The sequence below is a fragment of the Rhinopithecus roxellana genome, chromosome 1 (assembly GCF_007565055.1).
Source record: "Rhinopithecus roxellana isolate Shanxi Qingling chromosome 1, ASM756505v1, whole genome shotgun sequence".
NCBI lineage: Eukaryota > Metazoa > Chordata > Mammalia > Primates > Cercopithecidae > Rhinopithecus > Rhinopithecus roxellana.
The window spans coordinates 50,396,654-50,413,313 of NC_044549.1; the positions used below are offsets into that span (position 1 = coordinate 50,396,654).

At 56.3% G+C, this 16,660-nt stretch overlaps 1 protein-coding gene across 3 annotated transcripts in view; it reads right to left on the bottom strand.

Annotated features, from left to right (window-relative positions):
• The window catches only part of PLXND1 (plexin D1), a 53,126-nt gene that overhangs the window by 32,816 nt on the left and 3,650 nt on the right, over nt 1–16,660 (bottom strand). For all 3 annotated transcript variants that reach the window (XM_030930953.1, XM_030930607.1, XM_030931357.1), the window contains exon 2: nt 1,926–2,102. In XM_030930953.1, the coding sequence (XP_030786813.1) occupies nt 1,926–2,102 (177 nt within the window). The remainder of the gene's footprint in view (nt 1–1,925; nt 2,103–16,660) is intronic.

The following is a 16,660-nucleotide window of genomic DNA, read 5'->3' on the forward strand; positions in this document are numbered from 1 at the left end:
TCTGAGGGACCCTCTGCGTGTCCTCCTGTGGACGACAATGCCAGTCAGAGCCCCACCAAACTGCTCTTTCTTGCCTGGCCCTGCCTGTTCCCAGCGTGCTGGTCTTGTCTGGGCCCTGCCAGGCCCCAGGCTAGGCATTTTGAGATGTGGCCAGTGGTCCGGACACTTTCTAGGCCAGTTACTGACCCAACTTTCCTCCTGGGGCTCCCAAACCCTTCGTGGCTCCTTTCTGCTTATGAGATGGACCTGTTCTGGCACTCGAGGTCCTGGAATGATCTAACCTGGACAACCCCAGCCTTATCTCCAGCCCCTCAACCCTGCTGACACATTCCAGCCTTCAGGCCTTTGCCTACGCTGTGCTCTCCTCTGGAATATTCCTTCACGCTCCCCTTCTACCAACGCACACATGAGGCCCAGAAGCCTGTACATACCAAGTCAAAATTACCTTCTCCCTAGGCTTCCACGGGCTTTGTCCCAGACTGAGACACCCCTGTCCCAGGTGGCCTCCTGGTGGAGCCTTGTAGGGGCTCAGGCCACTGCCTATACCCCACCCTTATGTCCAGGCATCCAATGGACACTCAATTCATTTCCACTCCTTCAATCATTTATTGAGCACCTACTGTGCCCCAGGGCCTGTGCTGGGTGTGGCAATTTAAGGCCCCCGAGCAGGCCAGGGTTGGCTAGAGACAGAGGCCACACTGTGCAGGGTGGTGGGTGAGAGGCTCCCGGCCGTGGCAGGGTGTGGGCTGTGGTCCAGCTCCCGCTGCGTGACTCTGGAGGGCAGTCATTTCCCCTCTCAGAGCCTCAATATCTTCATCTGTGGCACTGGAATCGTGCCTCTGCCTCCCTTGCAGGGGTGTGAGAATTAAGTGAGAGGATGCCCTTTAGGCTCTGGGTAGACAGTGGGTGCCTAACAACTGCAGCCTCCTGGCCGTTGAGGGTGGGGGTGGGGCCATGTTCCCAAGCCAGGACCCTGAGGCTAGGAGGGAAGAAGTAATTGCCCCCAGGTCACAAAGCTGGAAGCGGCAGAGCCAGACTCCAAATGTGAGTATCTGACCCCAAACCACGAGCTCCACTGGCGAGCCCCACCTCTGTGCTCTCCCCAGCCGCAGCAGTGGGGTCCTGGGACTCCACTCCCCATGCCCACCCAGCCCACAACATCTGCCCAGGCAGTGGGTGGGGGGAGCTTGGGTGATCGGATCTGAGCAGTTAGGCCAGGCCTGGTGCATGAATAGAGTGGTGGCGCTTAGCTGAGTCTCCCAACAGGGAGCAGGAGAGGTGGCTGGGTTGGGGGCAGGTCCAGGGCTGCACCTGGGGGTCTGGCCCAGGCTCCACCATGTCTGTCCTGCCCCAGAGCAGGGAAACCAGATTCTGCGCATCTCTTCCCAGCTCCAGGAATCTCAGGTCCACGGGCTAGGGTACAGTTAACTCCAGACACCAGTCACTCTGGGACAGGGTGGCTGGCAGGGCTCGGGAGGAGAAATGAATGAGCATTCCTGCTTACCAGGCTGTGGTCTTACCCTGCCAAAGCCCCATAACAGCTTACAGCCCTTAACAGACAGGAAAACTGAGGCCTGGAGAGAGAATATGTGCTGCCGAAGATCAAAGGGCCAGCAAATGGCAGAGCCCAGACATTTGAACTCAGACCCATACGGTTTCAAAGCCCCGGTCTTAGAGCCTGTGAGACAAGCACCCTCTCTGAGCCTTGGTTTCCCTCCTCTGTACAGACTCCACCTATATTATGAACAGTAGCGGCAAAAACAGACTTGCAAAATACTTTGTAAACCGTAACGTGCTAGGTGAATGGGAGAAAACAAAGGGTCAGGCTGGACCTGTAGCAGCCCTGTGTACAGACTGACACTCAGCCAAACCCCAGGGGAGCCTCCCGCCCCCACCCCCTCCCCCCATCCCTACCCCATACCTACCTTGAGGAGCCGCCCGGTGACCGTGCCTAGGAAGACCGCTGTGTAGTTGTTGACGCTGGCCACGGCCACGGAGGTGAGGCCTGGGGCGCGGAACACGGGCGTGGCCTTCAGGGGCTGCAGGATGGATAGCGGGTGCTGCAGGTGAGCAGCTCCACAGTCCAGCTGCTCCGGCTGGAGCTGCAAGAGGAATGGCACGTCAGATCCCAGCTCCAAAACCTTCTCCGGCTCCCGGCCCGCACAGCTGGCTGGGATCTTAGGCCCTGGCATCAGCGCTTTCAAGTCTTGTTCCTACTTTATATCCCCAGTGCTGGGCTGAGGCCCAAATACAAACGGGACCCCATCCCCAAGCCCAGGCCTGCCCTGACCTCGGTGTTGGTTACAGAGCTGTCCCAAGGAGATGACGTTCAACATACGTGGGAACCAGCAGGCAAGGGAACAAGGTCAGGTTTGATTTTAAAGAGTCCAGGGAGGCCGGCCAGGGTGAGAGTTATACCCCTACACCCTTGGGGCTGCCCCTCCTGGCCGGGCACAGCTGGGAAACGCAGAGGAGTCCACACCAGATGACCAGAGGCCACCGTCAGCCTCAGCTTACCCGCTGGCACCCAAGAGGTGTCCCTCTTGCCTCAGCTGTTTTCCTACAGCCCCGGCTGACTCTGTGTCTCCACAGCAACCATGGGCTTTGCTCCTGCCAGATGTCTGCTCTGACCCCAGGACCACCACTCCAAAGCCTCAGCAGCTTGCAAGACTCCAGGTGGAGGCCTCCCTAAACTGCAGCCTTTCTTTCCCTCCCCAAGCACCTATCCCCTCATCTGCCCACATTACAGGGAGACAAACAGGCTGGGTGTGTCTGAATCACAGTCCGTGTCCACATCAGCCCAGCATCACCCATGCCCTCCAGCAGCAAATCAGCTGCAGCTCACAGGGCAGTTGTGAGAGGTGATCCTGTGTCCGGGCTGTTCCCTGAACTTGCTCCTACCTTCCCTCCCTTCTCCTGGGTCTTGGTACGTTCAAAGGTTCCTGGTGCAATTTGCACAAAAATAGAAAACAGGCCTCCAGGAAGTGACCCTGAGACAGTAAGTGCAACTCCGCAAAGACGCAGGCACAGGCGTGGAGGAGAGGAGTGAGAAGGAGACACAGATATGTTGGACCGGATTGAGTGCATCCATCACGGCGTATCATCCAGGACAGCAGCCCCCATCCCACAGTGACACCATCAGCCCATACTGATTACAAGAAAAGTCACAGGATGTCATGGGCCCATTTTAGTAAAACTGGTGCATAAGCAATAAATAGTCACAACAGTAAACATAATAACAGGCCACATTTACTGGGAACTGACACTGTACCAGGGGTGCACTGACTCCCAGAAGCCTGGCAGCCCTGGGGGGGCCCTATCTCACAGATGGGGAAACTGAGGCTCAGAGGGGAAAATGGCTAACTGCAATGTCACGCCCCCAGGGCTGACCCAGGTTGCAGACATGAGCCCGTGCCTCAGCTGCATTTGGACATCAGAGGCTCCGAGCAGGACTCAGGGAGGTCTCCGGAAGGCAGCGGCGGAACCATCTTTAGGGCAAAGCCTTAGAGATTTTTCTTTTTAAATTTCTTGCCTGTGCTTTTTGCAAGCGTAAGCCATCGATGATGTGCCTGCTTGGTTTTTGCACAAAAGGCTCGGCTAGTTTTCAAAAGAAAGCAATAAACAGTGGGTCCTTCTGTGCTTGGGCAAATAAACACAGTTGCGGCCGGATGGGCTTCCAGGCTGGGGCGGTTTCCAGCATGTCCCTGGAGGCCAAGCCCTGAGCCCGGAGGTGTGATGGGCTGGGGATGCCCTGGACCAACATACAGGAGGGAATGGTCTTCCAGAGGATGACGGCAGGTGACCCAGGCAAGGCATTTCACCTCTGAGCCTCAGTTTACTCAGCTATAAATGGGTACGTCCACAGCATCTTCCGCTCAGAGGCTGGGGTGAATCATTCATTTTAAAGTGTTCACGGGGCTGGGCGCGGTGGTTCACGCCTGTAATCCCAGCACTTTGGGAGGCTGAGGCAGGCGGATCACGAGGTCAGGAGATTGAGACCATCCTGGCTAACACGGTGAAACCCCGTCTCCACTAAAAATACAAAAAATTAGCCAGGCGTGGTGGCGGGCGCCTGTAGTCCCACTTACTTGGGAGGCTGAGGCAGGAGAATCGCGTGAACCCGGGAGGCGGAGCTTGCAGTGAGCCGAGATCTCGCCACTGCACTCCAGCCTGGGCGACAGAGCGAGACTCCGTCTCAAAAAAATAAAAAAATAAAAAAATAAAGTGTTCGCACACACCGGGCACGGTGGCACATGCCTGTAGTCCCAGCTACTCTGGAGGCTGAGGCTGGAGGATCACTTGAGTCCAGGAGTTCTGGGCTGTAGTGCGCTATGCTGATCGGGTGTCCGCACTAAGTTCGGCATCAATATGGTGACCTCCCGGGAGCGGAAGACCACCAGGTTGCCTGAGGGGTGAACCGGCCCAGGTCGGAAACAGAGCAGGTTAAAGTGTTCGCACAGTACATGGCCCACAGTAAGTGTCCAGGAAGTGTTAGCCAATAGTACTGTGTTTCAGACATGATTACTGCTTATGTTATTATTATTAAGTAAAAGTTACCCATGTTCGGCCGGGTGCGGTGGCTCAAGCCTGTAATCCCAGCACTTTGGGAGGCCGAGACGGGCGAATCGCAAGGTCAGGCGATCGAGACCATCCTGGCTAACACGATGAAACCCCGTCTCTACTAAAGAATACAAAAAACTAGCCGGGCGAGGTGGCGGGCGCCTGTAGTCCCAGCTACTCGGGAGGCTGAGGCAGGAGAATGGCGTAAACCCAGGAGGCGGAGCTTGCAGTGAGCTGAGATCCGGCCATTGCACTCCAGCCTGGGCGACAGAGCGAGACTCCGTCTCAAAAAAAAAAAAAAAAAAAAAAAAAAAGTTACCCATGTTCAACTGCTGATCAAAAAAGAAGAAAATTCAGGGCAAATCATGCCTACCTCAAAGCTTTTGAGCAGCCATCCTCTCACCTGGACAGCCCTCCCAGCCCTCTCCATTTTCCAAGACCACTCTTGCCCCTCACACTGACATTTCCTATCTGCCAACACAGCTGTCAAATGAGCCCTTTACAAATGCAAACCAGGTCTCCCCCAGTTCAAGCCCTCCCATGGTTTCCAGGACACTCAGAATAAATCCTGAATCCTAAATCCTCTCATGTGTCCCCTGATCTTCTAACTCCAACCCTCATGGGTCCCCTGATCTTCTAACTCCAACCCACACCTACCTCGCCCTTGCTCCTTCACCCCAGCCACAATGGCCTCATTTCTGTGCCTCAAATATCACAAGCTCGTCCCTGCCTCAGGACCTCTGGCCTGGCCGCTCCCTCTGCCCAGGAAGCCATTCCCCTGAGAGCTGCATCATAGGCTCCTCCTCTCTTTCAGCACCAGCCCTGACCTACCCGACTCCATCCTGTGTGTGTTCGAGTTAGGGACAGCCCTGGAAGGTGGGTGCTGAGCGGTCTCCCCAGCTGCCCCAACCAGGCCGGGTCCCACCCCTCAGCAACCCTGCAGCTGCAGGGAAGAGGTGAGGTGGGCTCCTCACCACTGCAAGGAATGCTTTTCCTAGGGGCTAGGTAACTTTTTTCACTGAATATGAATTACTTACATCATTTAAAAATAAGTTGTTTAAAATTAAAATTGTGAATCCCCCCTGCCACCAAGGGAACATAAGTTCTGGAAGGGGACACCTGGGAGGCCCCAGATGACACTTTTGGGCATACCCTGACATCCAGCCAGGGTGTGGTCCTGGGAAAAGGCGGACCAGGCGCCCAGCTCGGGGTGATCTATGTGCTAGGGCAGCAGGGAGGAGGGGAGCAGGGCAGGGGAGCTCGCTAGGAGCCAGCTCTCCCCACCCGCCCCGCCCCTGACTTTCACAAGCCATTAATTCTGCACCGAAGGAATTTTCTAAAAAGCCTTTCCCCCAGCTTTTTTTTTTCCCTTATCCTAAAATAAAATTTTAAAAAAAAATTTTAAAGGAGAAGTAAGCTGTCGGCTGCTCCGAATGATCCGTGCTCCAAGGGGGAAGCTGATTCCCCAGCTGCCAGGGGAAATCACAAGGCAAACCGGCTCAAAAACGGAAGCCCAGCCTGGCGGGAAGTGCCGCCCCTGCTGGGGGAGGGGGATGTAGGCCGGGGGAGGGGAACACGGGACTCGGGGACCAGACGTCCTGAGCATGCTGGCCTCAGCTGAACTCAGTCTCCAGGGGCAGTTAGCCTCACAGGCCCAAAATACCCCCCGACCCCAGCACCATCCTCGTTTAAGGCTAATGAGCATGAGTCTTTCAAAACTCAAGTTCTCCTGAGAGCAGGGAAGGCTCGGTTATCCCAGCAGCGCCCTTCAAGTCACAGGGCCATCTTTCTCTCACATAAAGCTGGTCAGACCCTCCCCACCTACAAACCGGCTCCCGGTTGTCCTTGGGATCAAGCCCCAGCTCTCCAGCCTCACATTCAAGGCCTTTGTGCCCCGGCTCCTGCCAGCTCCCCGGCTCCTGCCAGCTCCCAGGCCTCCAGTCTCGCTCCTCCCTCTGCCCCACCCACTGTGCCCACCACATCAGTCTCCGCAGGTCCTGGAACATGCCCACACCTCACACCTGGGGCTCGTGGGCCATTGTAAATGTCCCCTCAGCAGCCAATGCCTGTCCCATGCCTCTGAGCCATTCGAACTCCCCTTGGCACTTCAGCGCCCCCTGTGTCTGGACTCATGCTGTTCCCTCTCCAGGCATGCCCAGACGGCCGGTTTTCAAGATGTGGCTGAGGCCCCCAACTCCTGTGATGGCGCTGTGCTGGTCACCACTCCCACACTTCCCATGGTAGCACATGCATGACATTCTCCAGCACGGAGCCTGTGCTCTGGAGGGAATGTTTACAAAAGAAAGGAACCTAATTTTGACTAAAGTGTGAGTGACTGTATTCAGCTGCTTTCTGTCTAAGTGGAGTGATTGAGAGCAACACAGCCATGCTGGGTGCTGGAGAACTGAGGGAAACGTATGCCTATTCTGCATGTGGCAACAAAGGGAGAAGGGTATTCAGGTCCAGGCAACACTAGCTGCTAGCTTCAGTTCCTGTAAAAACCTCACTTTATCCCTCTCTCACATGGGATGAGCAACCACTGCTGGTCTTGGCCCTGTTTTGAGAGCAGGATGCGCCCTCCCCCTCCAGCTGGCTCCCTCCTGGGGCCAAAGCTCTGCTCTGCCCACTCTCCCATTAAAACTCTGACATATTGATTTTACTACCAGCTGTAATTGTGTTGACTTTCTCTCCCCAGGAAGCCAGTTGGAAGGACAGTTTCAAGAGCCTGGCTTCTCAGGCCTCACATCCTGCCGCAGACCCACCGCAGGTGGCACTATGAAAAGGATGCGGCATTAACAGTGGGTGCTGTGGCAGGTTGCAAAATCCAGCGGTTCCGTCCCAGGTACAGACTACATGGCTACTACACCGGCTGTGGAGGCTTTGCGCTTGAGAAGTGAGGGCACCTTCCTGCCTGAAGTGTTTGATTGTTTATGATCCTGGGAAAGTCAGATTTCCTTGCCGTAGAGCTGAAATTAGCCGCAGAGCTGAAGGCACACGATCACTTTGGGGTATTAAGACTGCAGGGTGGGCCAGGCGTGCAATGGCTCACGCCTGTAATCCCAGCGATCTGGGAGGCGGAGGTGGAAGGATCGCCTGGAGGTCAAGGCTGCAATGAGCTATAATTTCACCACTGCTCTCCAGTCTGGGTAACAGAGACCCTGTCTCGAAAATATAAAAATAAAAAGACTGCAAGGTGATCGCAGCTCAATACATCCTGGCTGGGGACTGGGCTGTCTGGACCCCCCAACTCCTCCTCCCAAAGCTGAGCTCCTTCCCATTCATCCTTCGCCGCAGCCAAAGAGAGCTTTTAAAATTGCAAAGCGCTTGATGCAACGTGGGCTCCTGGAAAAGAAAGCAGACGTTCGCGGAGTGCAGTCTGGAGTGTAGTTGGGAGTAAAGAACAAATGTTGGCTTCTTAGTTTTGACAAATGCACCACGGTAATGGTAAGATGTTAGCAATGGGAGAAACTAGGGGATGGGTATACAGGAACTGTCTGTACTATCTTTGTAACTTTCCTGAAAATCTAAAATTATTCCAAAGTAAAAAGTTTATTTTGTAGAAAAAAAAAACCCACAAAGCAGGTCACATCTCCTGTGCAGCTCAACAGCTTCCCATGGTTCCCTAGTGCTGTCAACGCAAATCCAAACTTTGCTCCTGGGCCCCTGAAGCCCCACTCAATCTGGCCCCGACCTCTGTGGCCTCTCTCAGCCCCTATCCCCGCCAACTCCTCCCTCAGCTTGGACAGCCCAGATAGGGCCAGTCCTCCTGGGCTCCCCTGAGTGGAGCCCATGTGGCACGGGCTCAGTGGTGGCCCACGGACTGTGTCCAGTCTCAGTCCAGCAGCCCAGCCGCACACAGCCAGGCCAGAGTATGAAGCCACACCTGTGACTCCCAGACCCCAGCTCTTTCCACTTCAGCATGCGCTGCCTCTCAGAACACTGTGCAAGCCGATACCTCTGCTGAGAGTAAACTGAGGCAAGGAATGAGCCACGGGCCCACTGTGTGCCAGCCCTGGGAGGGGGCAGGATGGACTCGGTCCTGGGTGGCCTCTGGCAGCAGCCCCCATGCCAGGGAGGAAACCACCTGCTGTTGAGAAAGGAAATACCAGCGCCTTCAGGGGTGACCAAGAGGCTTCCTGGAGGGGCCGTGGGGAGAAGATGGCCAACCAGGCCTAGCACCTGGTCAGGAAGCCTGGCCTTAGCCACAGAGGAAAAGCAGCCTGGAGGAGCATGTCGGGGAAACCAAGGCACAGAGAGGAGCAGAGACTTCAGACAAACGGCAAAGGACACAGCAGCTCTAGCAGACCCTTCGGGGAGGCCTGCCTTAGTTTCCCTGACCCCTCTGGAGGAGATGGGTCACCCAGCTCCAGGGCTCTGAGGTTATCCAGGCCAGCTGGACACCATCTGGAAGGGATGGAGCCAGCCAGTCAGGCTGCCCTGAGGACCACCACACAACCTGGGCATGATCTGCCCACCCGCCCCAAACAGGCGGAAGAACAAGCCTGGAAGGACAAGCCCTAGGCTTAGGTCACAGGACTGGCTGGATTAAGGACCTACTGTGTGACAGACACTACAGCTACTGGGGGTACCTTAGAGCGTGCGCGCGTGTGCACACACACACACACACACACACACACACACACACTCTTGCTGTGTACCCATTTTACAGATGAGAAAACTGAGGCTCCTGACTGCTAAGTCTCACAGCTCTGACCTCACTGTGGGATGCACCATCCCCTCTGAACCTCAGCCTCCACATCTGTAAAATGAGACAGCAACAGCACCCACCACCTGCGGCTTAAGGAAGGACTGAGCTCATAGGCGCCTTCGATGCTAAGCACTGTAGGTGCTCAATAAATGTTCCCAATTATCTACGCAGGCCACAGAGCAGAGGCTCGGGAGCTCCCGAGGACAGGCACAAGCCACTCCACCGCTTCCTGAAGTCAAAGCATCCGAGGCCAGATTGGCCACACCGCCCTCACCAAGGACGCAGCAGTGAGCTCTGGCCTCGGCCTGCTCTGCCCTGGCGCCTGGGAACCACCGCCACAGTCGCTGACTCAAGCAGCCATTGTTTAGTTAGCTGGACACAGCCCCCAGACACCCAGCTCCCCCTTCTTGAAGCTGTTTCTCATTCCGGCCCAGCCTGGCCCCATTTCCAGCTCCCCGCCCCCTGAGTCCCAGAGGAGCATAGTGTGGGATGGGCAGGCAGCGGCTCTTCCCTGGCCCAGGGAAAAGGCTTCCCTCCCCCCAGCAGGAGGGGCAGAGCACGAAGCCCGTCTCTCCAAACCCTGGAACAGCTTCCCTCCCAGCTTCCTCCTCTGAAGGGACTCCAGTCCAAGAGCCGAGAAATAGTTGCCTCTCCAGGGAACACTGGCAGTTCCCTCCTGGGGTTGGGAGGTCTTGGAGGTTCGATCTCACACCCTCCTCCCCAGCCCCTGGTCTCCTGCGGGTTCAGCTTGTATGCCTGGCCGCAGGCTGTGCTCTGCAGCAGGACTCTACCCCTGGTCCCAGAGTCATCGCATGACCGCTGTGGACACAGCCAAGAAGGCAGGGCTGCTTGGAGCCTTGCGCAAATATCTCCGGGCTGGATTCCATGTGCTGGGGACACAGAGGTGACAACGGGGCCCTCTCTCCAGCTGCCCACATCCCAGCTCAGAGGCCCAGCCCCAGGATGGGGAGGGACAGCTTTATCACAGTCACAGTAGAGTGACAGTAGCAAGCAGCTGTGTGCAGTCTGCTTTGTGCTGAGACCTCTTTCTGTATTATCTCATTCAACCCTCATCACACCCTGAAAGAGTTGATGCTGCTTTACAGTAAAGGAAACTGAGGCACGAGAGTTGAAGTGATTTGCCCAGGGGCACACAGCCGGAATGGCTAGATCCAAGCCTCCCGTGCAGGCCGGCAGGCTCCATATCCCTGCCCTTAACCACAGCCTCCCCACCCGCCGCTCTGCCGGGAGTCACCAATGGCTGCTGGGAAATCAGCTGCTTGGAACTGGAAAAACCCTGGGTTTCGAGCTGGGGAAACTGAGGCCCATCAAGGTGATGGCCACTTCTAGAGAGCTCAGTCACCTCACAGATAGTGGGCAGAGGCTGGAGAAGGGCACAGGCAAGGGGGTTTGGCCACTTTCCTGGGCCTGGCCTCCACTCCAAGGCCTCTGCCGGCGCCCACTCCCCCCGCCCCCATTATTTACCGATCAGAGCATAAAGTGCTACGTGATTAACGCCCCACTGGGGCCTTGCCGGGCCTCGTAATGGAGCTGCGAGTTTCCCTCCCGCTCCAGTGCATGATTTATCAAGTTTCAGGGTAAAGGACGGTGGACTGGGCGGGGAGGGCCCCTGCTGGCGCTGGCCCCCAGATCTTGACTGCATCAAGTATCAGCTGAGCAGGGCAGAGCAGGGCCCCTGCCACTGGACGCCTGTCTGGGCAGCCTGTTTGGTTCGGTCCTGGCTCAAACATGGCCTTTGGAAAGGATAAAACGGCTGCACTTGGTGGGCAGTGAGGATCCAAGTCCACATGGCTGGCACTCAGAGACTTTCTGGGCCTGTCCCCACTCGGGAACCGGCTGGTTTCTATGGCAATCCCCACATGGCTGTCAGAGCTGGAGAGGCCCTCGGGAGTCACCTGGTCCAGACACAGTGGGGACTCCGGGTGAGCGCCTCCGCCTGTGGATCCTGCCAGTACCTGGCAGGGCCAATACAGACCAGCAGCCACAGGGTCCCTTCCAGAACCAGATCAGCCATGTCTCTCCTTTCCCCAAAGCCCTGCTGGCTCCCCACAGCCCACAGGACAGCATCCAAGTCCTCAGCCTGCAGGCAAGGCCCAGCACACTCTCAGCTTCCCCTCGGCCTGCTACCCAAGCCACATTCCAACATCTCTGAGTCTTTGACCCCACCATGTCCTCTGCCTGGAATGCCTTCCCCAGCCCCATCTGTCAAGTGTTGCTCCAACCTCCCCTCCTCCGGGAAGCCCTCCCGCACTCCTCTGATGAGCTAGTCAGCATGCGGCACCTGTCTGTTGTCATGCCCTCCTCCCTCACCATTCTTGGGGCTCCTGGAGAGTGTCCGATTGTCCCTCTTGGGGGCTGTCCTATAACAAGCTGAGCCTCCTCCCATACTCACACACTCTAGAGGGCCTGGACGGGCATGCGATGTTACCAAGGAGGTGCTGGCCTCTGGTGTGTGAAGGTGGATATAGCTACAGGCCCAGTAGCAGGAGTCCACACCAGGGGGTCGTCTCAACCCCAGCCCGGGACCATGATGGGTGCTGGGGCTGGGCAGCTCTGCAGGCCACCCTGAAAGGCCCTCACTGCTTCTCACAGGGGCCTTGGCGGGGACAGAAGTTCCCTGGGTCTCAGTTTCCTCATCTTTAAAATGGGCCCATTCACCCCTTCCAACACCCTCTGGTTCACACCTCTTCAGTCAAAGTTTTTGGAGGAATGAGGGATCACAGGCGCTGCAGCCAGAAGCCTGCTCCACCTGGAGCACCACAGTCACACACCACAGTGCAACCTCAGGCAAGATGCTTAACCCTTCTGGCCTCTGCTTCCTCTTCCGTAGACTGGGGATAACACTCGTTTCATTCAACTTCGGGGGGATTAAAAGATATGTAAAGTGCTCTGCAAAGGGCCAACACAGAGAAAGTTCTCAAGCAACAACCACAGTAGCTATGACATGACGGGGCAGCTCTGATATCAGAGGGAAGGCTTCCTTGCCACTTCATGGCCCAACTCCAGGGTCGAAGAATGGCGGCCCAGGAAGGGGAAGGGACCACTCTCTCCCGGGGCTCCTGCTCTCCCGCTCCTGTCCCAGTACACGCCACGTGTCTTTGTTCATGGCAGCAACCAGGACATGGAACCCAGCTGGTTTCCTTAATCTCCATGGAGACCGGGAGTCACAGGTGGGTGCAGTGGACTTTGCAGAGGGCGTTTCTGCAGGGCCCGATCCAGCATGGCCCTTGATGAATGCCGCCAGGCCACCCCAGTCTTCCCTGTGCCGAGCCCACTTTACAGATGGGGAAATAGAGGCTCTGAGAAGGGATAGGACTTTCCACAGCCAGGAAGGGGCAGAGACAGGATTTCAATCTGAGAAGTTGGCCCCAGGGTCCTGCACTCACCTAGCACTGTGCGCCTGCCTGGCTGTGGAAGGCCTCACTGGGGGCATATCCAGGGCGCTGACAGATCCTCCACTCACCCTCCTGGGTGGACCATCATTCACCCTGACCATTGAACCCACATCTCTCATTTGCACACCCAAAGGGCCAGGGGCTCACTCCTCCTTCCAGAGGCCAATGATCGCATTTTCAGACAAATGCAACTAGATGTTCCCTGCCTCTCCCGACTTCCTCAGGAGGCTGGGTCAGCCCCCACCCCCAGTGTGTGGCCTGGCCTCGGCAGATGCCCCAGCCAGCCTGAGTCACTGCTGTCACAATGGGCCCTGCCTGAATCTCTATGGCTCAGCCGGAGGGGGGAACTGTAGAATTCCCCGCCACAGAGAGCTCACAGCTCACCAGCCACCCGGAAGCGGACTCCTGCTTCTATCTGCGGATCCAGACCCCCACTCCCCAGCTGTGTGAGCCAGGGCAAGTCACTTCCTCTCTCTGGGCCTCAGTTTCCCCTTCTGTAAGCTGGGGATGATGATGATGCACTGTCTGCCTGACCAGGGGAGGGGCAGCCATGAGGTCAACCACATAGGTGCTTGTAAAAGCCCTGCAGAGTGTGAGCCCGGCGGCGGTTTTTATTCACCCCAGGGAGCCCACAGGCCTCTTGCCCTCAACACAGTGCTGCACTGGACTCCTCAGCCCGGGCACTAGAGCCCACTCTCTCCATCTCAGCCTCTGTGCTGGGGCTGGGACAGCACCCGACACACCCTCGCTGCGCCCCAGTGTCTCACTCACCCATGCCTGCCTTCAGGCCCTATTTGATCTCATTCTCCTCCAAGGCCCTGACCTTCCCTCCTCTGAGCACCCCCTGTCCACTGAGGCCAATTTTTTCTGGTATCTTTTCTCCCTCTTGATACTAATACCTGTGCCTGCCATTTCCTGGGCACTGCATGTGAGATTTTATTTTATGTATTTATTTTTTATTATGGGCAGCTCCTAAGCCAGAGTAGGCTGAGAGAGACACCCCTGAGATTTTAATCTACCCACATGCTAGGAGGGAGGCATAAGTCCCATTTTATAATGAGAAAGAATGAGGCCCACAGAGGATAAATGACTGGCCCTGGGGCACACAGCTTATAGGCTGTATGCCCACGTACATACTGGGGGTCGAGATATTCTCAGGGCTGGGAGGGATGTCTCCTGGTCCAAGCCCTGTCTGCCTCTCCAGGCCAGTCATCTCAGCCAACCCTCCTAGAACTCCCTCTCCTAAATCCTGACAAGTGTCTCTGCTTGCACCCTTGGTCACTGGGAGCTCACTCCCAGCCCCAGCCCAAACCCAAATGTAAAGCCCATCTTGGAAGCTCTCTCTCCCTCCGCCCCCACCTGGCATCTCAGCCCCTAAATTGGTGCAAAAAAATGCCTTCTTGACGACGTGCACCCACCCACCGCATGCCAGTTTAAAACTGCCTGATGTTTTTTTTCCCACCTTTACTATAAAAAGACACCTTGAAAATGCTGCACTGACATTTGCCTGTATTCCTTTTGTTTTAAACATACAAATATTATGGTCATTCATAGGTTGGGGAGAAAGACTTGGGAAAGGAAGGTAGACTCAGCCTGCCCCACCTTGCTGGGTGACCCTGTGCCTCAGTTTCCCCCACCAGTGGCAATGAACAACTTCCCAACTGGCTTGCACTCCAAACAGGCTGTGATTTGAGGAAAGGGATCCAAGCTCCACAAACTGGAGGCGAATTTCTTCACTCCCTTTCTCTCAAAATATCTTAACTGCCCCAAATACATTGAAAACAATCAGGGACAAAGTTGGGGACTTCTGAGGGCTGCAGGGACCGAGGTTCTCTACCTCTGGCTGCACACTTCAGCGGCTTCTCCCTTTGGGTTCTCAGGCAGAAGGCGAAGGGCAGAGGGCAAGTCCTGCCACCTGGGAACCCAGACTGTGGGAGGCCATCCTGACCCAGGCTCTGGAGTTGTGGGCGGCTCGAGGGACTCCTGCCAGGTCCCAGGGTTCTTCATGAGACCCTCAAGCAGGAGCGAGAGGGTGGGTTTCCAAAGGCCTGGATGAGCTGCCTCACTTGCAGGTCATTCGGCCCTGGGGTCCTGCCCTGTGTGTAGCCCCACCCAAGCCACCGAGTGCCAGTGCCAGAGAAATCTGGCCAGATGGGACCAGGAGAAAAAAGGATTCTAGGCCCCTGGTGCTCCCCAGACCAAAGTCATCCTCTTCCCCAGACCAAAGTCATCCTCTTCCCCAGACCAAAGTCATCCTCTTCCCCAGACCAAAGTCATCCTCTTCCCCAGACCAAAGTCATCCTCTTCCCCAGACCAAAGTCATCCTCTTCCCCAGACCAAAGTCATCCTCTTCCCCAGACCAAAGTCATCCTCTTCCCCAGAGGTACCACATCACATGCCCCATCCCGTGGGCACCAACATTTATCCTGTTGCTGAGCCTGACTTTGGGCAACTTTCTGCTCCTCTATCCCATCACTCCCCACCACTGGGGCTACATCCCAGCCCCCAAATCTGTCCAGAGCTCACCTGCCACCCTCCAAGCCCTCAGCATTGCTGCAGGCCAGGCCAGCCGTGTCTCCAGAGAACAAGGCCGGCCCCATCTCCCCACTGCCATCTGGCACCCACCACAGAGCCTGGCACACAGTAAGTGCTCAAGGTATATTTGTGACTGAGTGAAGGAATCCATTCCCGGGAGGCAGCTTCAGCCTCCCAACCACTCTCCCTCCTCCATTGCTCCTTCTCACCAGCTACCTAGGGGCTTTCTAAAATAATATTTAGAAGAATTGCATTCATTGCAAACAGGTGCCAGGTACATAAATGATCTCATTTAATACCCCCAATAGCCCTAAGAGGCAGGTATTCATGAGCATTCCTCTTCTGCAGCGGGGAGACTCAGGTGCCCGCTGAGACCACTCCACTCCTCTGGATAAAACCCTTCATGGCTCCCAGGGCTCCAGGATAAAGTCCAGTCTCCCCAGGACGGTCTCCCCGGGCCTCCCTGGCCTTTGTGTCATGTGCTTCCCACTCTACTCACCTGGCCACGCAGACCCCCTCGAGCCCGCTTGCCCGTCCTACCTTTAGGCCTTCGCACAGGCTGCTCCCTTAGCCTGGACCCCTTTCGTCTTCTCTGGCCTCACCTGGCTGCCTCCTGCTCCTCTGCCCCCTCTGCTGTGCTCCCTCCACCCTCATTCTCCCTTTGCAGCACACATTGCCCTGTGTATAAGTGCCTGGTCACACATCCGTCCTCGGCTCACCTGCCCAGCCCATAAGAGTAGAAACAAAGTGAGTTGCCATTGGTTCCCCAGGGCACAGCATGGGGCTGGGCTCACAATAGAGTTAGTAAATGTCTATGGAGATGACATCTGGGGCTAGAAGTAGGAGATGGTGGGGTCTTTACGGCTGCAGAACAAGCCAGATTAGGTGACTGCTCTCCAGGACCAAGCAGAGACTGTGCTAATAATGTCCCCCAGAATAATAACAAGAAGAGCTGCCATCTGCTTGGTGCTTGCTGTGTACTGGGTACACTCGGCTGCATTTATCAATTCATTTAGTCCTTAAAACAACGCTTTGGGATAAGGATTGCTTTTACTGTCCCCACTTCACAGATGAAGAAACTAAGGCCCAGAGAGGTTAAGTTCCTTGGCCAAGGTCACACAGCTGGGAAGTGACAAAGTGGGACTTGAACCCAAGCAGCCTGATGCAAAGTCTAGGTTCTGAATCTGTCCCTGCGTAGCTGGCAACAGCCTGGAGCAAGAATAATCATCCCTCCCCCGCCCCTGCCCATGCTAGAGGCCCAGAACGGGGACCTTGAGCACCTCTGGGAGATACCACCAAGTGGCACTGGCCTGTGCCTACAGCGGGCACGGGGAAGAGGAGAAGGGTGTGGAAAACACAGGGAGGGTGACCAAGGAAGGCCGCAGCCGGAATCTGTGGCCTTGGGGTGGGGAAGAGGCCCTTGGCCACTCTGTCCTGGGGC